The 5,498-nt window shown below is 29.0% G+C and overlaps 2 protein-coding genes and 1 long non-coding RNA gene across 3 annotated transcripts in view; 1 reads left to right on the top strand and 2 right to left on the bottom strand.

Moving 5' to 3' along the window:
* Window positions 1-657, top strand: part of LOC106773322 — a 3,696-nt gene extending 3,039 nt beyond the window's left edge. The window contains exon 2 of the long non-coding RNA XR_001376664.2: window positions 438-657. This is a non-coding gene — a long non-coding RNA (uncharacterized LOC106773322). The remainder of the gene's footprint in view (window positions 1-437) is intronic.
* The window catches only part of LOC106773302 (UDP-glycosyltransferase 83A1-like), an 18,402-nt gene that overhangs the window by 9,244 nt on the left and 3,660 nt on the right, over window positions 1-5,498 (bottom strand). The gene's annotated exons all lie outside the window — the stretch shown is intronic.
* LOC106773313 (UDP-glycosyltransferase 83A1-like) lies at window positions 4,555-5,473 on the bottom strand. The gene has a single exon (XM_022784817.1). The coding sequence runs from the start codon at window positions 5,214-5,216 to the stop codon at window positions 4,650-4,652; it is 567 nt and encodes a 188-aa protein (XP_022640538.1). The 5' UTR covers window positions 5,217-5,473; the 3' UTR covers window positions 4,555-4,649.

Below are 5,498 nucleotides of genomic sequence, written 5' to 3'. Positions count from 1 at the left end.
GTCTTCTTGACGCTCCAATGGTCTTTCTTCTCACGTAGAGAGGACTGAACCATGTGGTGAGGAGTAGTAGGAGGTCTTAGTCTTGGAGGCTTCCATCATGCTCCAGGGCGCGGAACAGACTAACCTCGTGAGTGGCAGGGCGGGGGAGCCCAAGGCGGGGGAGCCTAAGTATCACAAGCCACCACGGGTGCATGGCCCGCCATAGCTCGACTATCATTCTAAAGTCCGGACGAGTCAAGTCTAGAAGATAATATGTTAGGATCTGTGTTGTATATATTGTCTTGCTTGTATATACTTTACTTGGGTTGAATCCAGTATGTTCATGTTGGTATAATTGCATGCTTTTTATATAATTAGCTCACCCTTGCATTTGTTTGTGTTTGTGCCATGTTGTATGTGTTTTCGTTTGCGATGATCATTCACTTGGATGAGAGCAGATGACGAGGAAGTTACTTAGGAGAGAGCCTTGGAAGGAAACATAGATGTTGCAGCTTAGTTCTTTAGGCCTTGTTATTTTGATCTCAATTTATTCTGAAGAACTTTATCATGTTTTTAAAGTTTTAAATTCCTAGTCTTTTTACAAGAGGTCTATGATACTCCAATTCTAGATTCTTGTACTGTTTAAGGATGACTGTAAACACCTCCATTATTCTCTAACTACTTTCAAATATTATGCATGATGACGTCTTATTTATATATTTCTTTTCTATATAATTGAGACGTCACAAATGGTATGTAGAAAAAATAATGAGAAATAAAAAATAACTTTAAAATTTTATAATATTAGAATTATTATTAACCAAAATATTTTTATTTTACAATATTTTTATTTTTCACAAAATTAACAATAGAAATTTATTTTCAAATTATATTTAAAAACATAATTTAATTTTTTATTTTATTTGTTCTCCAGAAGTAATTAAAATTTGTACACAATATATTTGATTAATCATTTTAAATTACTTTTCCTTAATTTTAATTTTGATTTTCCTTCCCATTTTAGATAATAAAAAAAAGCAACAAAAAAATCAAATAGGTCTATTTAGGAAATTACCGATTCAATAGATCTGTTTAAATAATTTTTGTTTAAAAAGATATTATTTTGAAAAAAAAAATCACATTTAGAACTAATTACTTTTAAAAATAAATATATGAAAAACAAAAACAGCAAAACTGAGTTAAACTTCTATTCCAAACGGTTTAATACCAGTGTTCATTTTATTTTATTTTAATAAAAGTTTATACAACTATAAAATAAATTTACTGAAAATTATTATTTGAATAATAAAATTCGAAAAAAGATGCAAAAAAATATTTCTTCATATATATATATAAGTATAAATTTCCTAATTTTAATAAGTTAAAATCCAATACTTATATTAATTTATTTAAATAAAGCATATGTTATTATTTTTATATTTAATGTTTGTTGTACAACTTAATGAAAATGATATTGAAGAATATAGACCGCATATTTTAAAATTTAATAAAAGTAAGAAAAGGAAGGCATGGCTACCCAAGATAGATGGGACCATAACATCTTTATTATACATTATGATCAGGAGGGTACAACTTTTATTATTTTCACTTTAAAGAAAAATTTCATGTTCACTCCTATGCTAATGTTAAATTAGTATAATACATTTATTCTCATAGGATAAAACATAATATTTTTTATTTCAATATATGTTAATTAATTTTTATAAAATAATAAAGATATCATATAAAAAATGTGATATTATCAAATATTAAATATTAGAGAAATATATTCTGGTTTTTCTAATATCAAATAATAAAAAGAACTTATAATTATATACATTTTAAATTACAGTTTCAAATAAAATTTTTCAATAACTAAAATATTTATTATATTTAAAAATGTTAATGAAATAAATTTTATAAAATTAAAATATATTTTTAAAAAATTAAAAAAAAGCGAGTATCCAAGTTTAAAACTATTTTAAATTTCTATTTACTTTCTCTTTTTACATTTTAATTAAATTTCTTTTATACACTAATAAAAATTATATATATTATACGAAATTATATAAAGAACAAATATTAAACTAATAATAATTGAACTTAACATAATTTTTCATTTTTCAACTTCAATGTTAAAAAAAATAAAATCCATCACAATAACATTAAATTATTATATCATAGTAAATAAAATGATTTATACAATTTTAATGATAAAATTACATTTATTAAATGAGTTAGAAAATAAAACTAATTATATAAAAAATCATCAAAACAGTATTTTACATTATAAAAATAGATAAAAAAAATTAAAAAATTAAAAATGAGTAGTTATAGGTCTTAAAATCAATTTGATACTGTAAGAACCTAAAACATAGAGTATTACAGTTGGTAGATGTATTAATATAATGAGACCGGGTATTTTACTATAAATAATTTCATAATATAAATAGAACTTTCTAAACTCGTCTCATTACTTAAAACACACTCTGTATATCTAGAACTCTTTATCTTTGCTTCTTCTTACATCTTTGACATCAGGAGGTGTCTAGATGATCATGACGTCAAAGTCTACAAATATAACTTATCAATTTCAAGAATAGAGAAAGTAAGTTTCAACTCCTTTTTCCTCCTAAATCTGTTTTAGAAGAACCTTGTATTGTTTTCTTGGTTCATCTAGAGTTCTAAGGTCTCTGTCCATTTTCAATTTTGTGTTTCGTAGGTTCATCTAGAAATTCCTTGCGGTTCAAGTAATCGACGACGCATTCTTAGAGTTACAAATTTCTTTGAGAGGTAAAGGAAGCTAGGATTCTTGCTTTAGTTATGGTTGTATTAATAATTTGATATCTCTTTGAAGAATTTACTATGATTGGATGTTTTATAAGTGTTTTTAATTGATAATTCGGATGGTATGATGTTGAGTGTAGTTGTAATTGGGTGATCTTAATGTGTTATACTGTCATGAATGTGGTTGTTGAAGTTGTGTTGTTATTCGAAACTAAATTCAAAGTGGTTGTGATGACAAACGGTTACATATTTGAGTTTTAAGTGTAAAGAGCTGAGGTTTGCAAGAGTGAGTTTGAGAAACAGGGGCTATTGAGAGTAAATTATTGTCTAGGTACTATCATGAGGTAGATTGAGACTTTTTGAGTGTATATTGGGGCTTTAAATTTGAGTTGTAATGAAAGTGAAGTTTATAATTGAAGTTTGAAAGTGTTTTGAAGGAAAAATGAGGTTTTACGTAGTGAAATTTTGAGAGAATGATTGTAAATTGGTTTGATGTATTTAGGGTCTGTTATGAGATGTTTTGTGACTTGTCTAAGCATTGATAAGGAGGAAATATAACCTAAGAGTGTTTGGTGGTTGATAGGTAGAGGTTAGTTTGGTTTAGAACTAGTTTTTGGGGGGTTTAGACTAGTGAGAATTTGAATTCTGGATTATGTGCTTAAATGATCATTTTGGAGGGTGTTAGTAAGTCATTTGGGACTTGTTGCAGTCCCTAACAGTAGAATTCATTATTCACAAGTGCAAAAACAGCATATAACGTCACGTGTTCAACGTCCAACCACTCAATAGTCAACGTTAAAAATGATCGGTGACATTTTTGTAAATAAATGCAATTATTAAACGTTGTTTAGAATTGTAATTCGACGTAAAAGAATATAAAATGTTGAACGCCCTTGCGTTAGACGTTAAAAGGTTAGTGAATTAAAAAAAATGAGTGGGAGATTGAAAATTCATTCACTTTATCTTAGCGCGCAAAACCCTTTTCTCTGCTCAAACTTTTTTTGAACGAAGTTTGACGACCATCACATGTAATCTTTCTTCCATTTGATACAAATGCATGTTAATTAACTACTTTAGGTATGATTTTCGTTTGTTTTCATCGATTATTTTCGAGTTCTTCTCCTTCATAGGCGCATTTTGCTTTCTCTCTCACTGGTGGCAACACTTTATTCCGATGAATGCAGGTTAGTTTTTGTTTTCGTTTTCATTTTCGTTTTGAAGAACTTATTTGTTGATAACTTGTTTGTTATTTTTTGTTTAACTTGTTTGATGTTGTTGTTGTTTGGTTGAACTTGTTTGTTGTTATTGTTTGATGTTTGATTGAACTTCTTTGTTGTTTGTTATTGTTCTTTGATTGATCCTATATCTGTTCATAATTCATGCTTTATAAAATACCAAAAACTGAAAATTGTTGTTTTTTCTACTTTTCAGGTCTCGTAGAGCTGTAAAAAAGAATCACAATTATTAAAAAAAAAAACTAATTAACGTCATATGACGTCGTTCTCGAATTCAACGCGAAAGGGCAAAAATATTTGACGTTATTATACTAGTGATTGTTTAGCTTTGTAGAATTGGATGTAATCATTTTGGATGAAGAAAGTTTTTATACATAAAAATGTCTACATGACAGATTTCATGAATTTTTTATACAGAAAATATGTTAAATATATAATTGATAATAATATATACATGAACAATGATCGTACAATACAAACTCAAAGGAAATAAAAACCAAAAAGCCACATAATAACATAACTTTGTTTTGATGCTATAGAATAAAAAGACATGTAAATAAGAAATCTCAATCGCTTGAAAATATTGCAAAGGTTATAGGAGAGTTCTCCAACATAAAATATGCATAAATTAAACTTTAATGGGAATTCCTACTCTTTAAGCCACTTGACAAACCTATTAAGGTTCTCCAATGATGCACCACCTTTAACTATGTTGTTCATGACTTTCTCCTTCAACTCAAGAGACCTTGATTTTATGTTCTCATCAGTAAGGAGTTGCTCCACTTTCGATTTTACCTCTTTGCATGACACAACTCCATTTTCATCTTTGTCAAAACTCAATCCAACCTTTAACTCATCACAAATGTATTTTTTGTTCTGAATTTGGTCTCCAAAATATGGCCAACACAAGAAAGGTACCCCATTGGACAAACCTTCTATGGTAGAATTCCAACCACAGTGAGTAACAAAACATGCTATGGCAGGGTGGCTTAAAACCTTTTGTTGAGGAGCCCAACTAACTATCTTACCTTTATGCCCTTTAAATTCGTGAGGGTATTCCATCTTACTATCCTCTCTTATAACCCAAAGAAAAGGTGTATTGATGAGGGCTAATCCAAGGGCAAGTTCATTGAATTGGTTTTGGTCAAACTGAGTGAAACTACCAAATGCAACATACAACACATTACCATGATGTTGTTCATCAAGCCAATTCATGCAAGACAAATCTTCTTCCCAGTATTGTCCAATTGCTTTTGTGATACCAATTTTAGTGTCATAACTTCTTAATAATGGACCAATTGGTAGGAGCTTAGGAAGAAATGATAATGCACCAGGTTCAAGTTCATGTGTGGTGTTGCAGAACCACCATTCTGCCAAATTTAAACTTTGAAAAAGTCTCTTGTGTAACGCCCCGGCAACTTACAGGGACTGTTGACTGCCCCCACAAATCACCACGAGACTTTCCAGTGTGCTTTGTCCTCACTCGCACACTTTCCG

Source organism: Vigna radiata, chromosome 1 (assembly GCF_000741045.1).
Source record: "Vigna radiata var. radiata cultivar VC1973A chromosome 1, Vradiata_ver6, whole genome shotgun sequence".
NCBI classification, from domain to species: Eukaryota; Viridiplantae; Streptophyta; class Magnoliopsida; order Fabales; family Fabaceae; genus Vigna; species Vigna radiata.
Note: the sequence above shows the minus strand (reverse complement) of the source record. Positions and strands in the feature narration are given on the sequence as shown.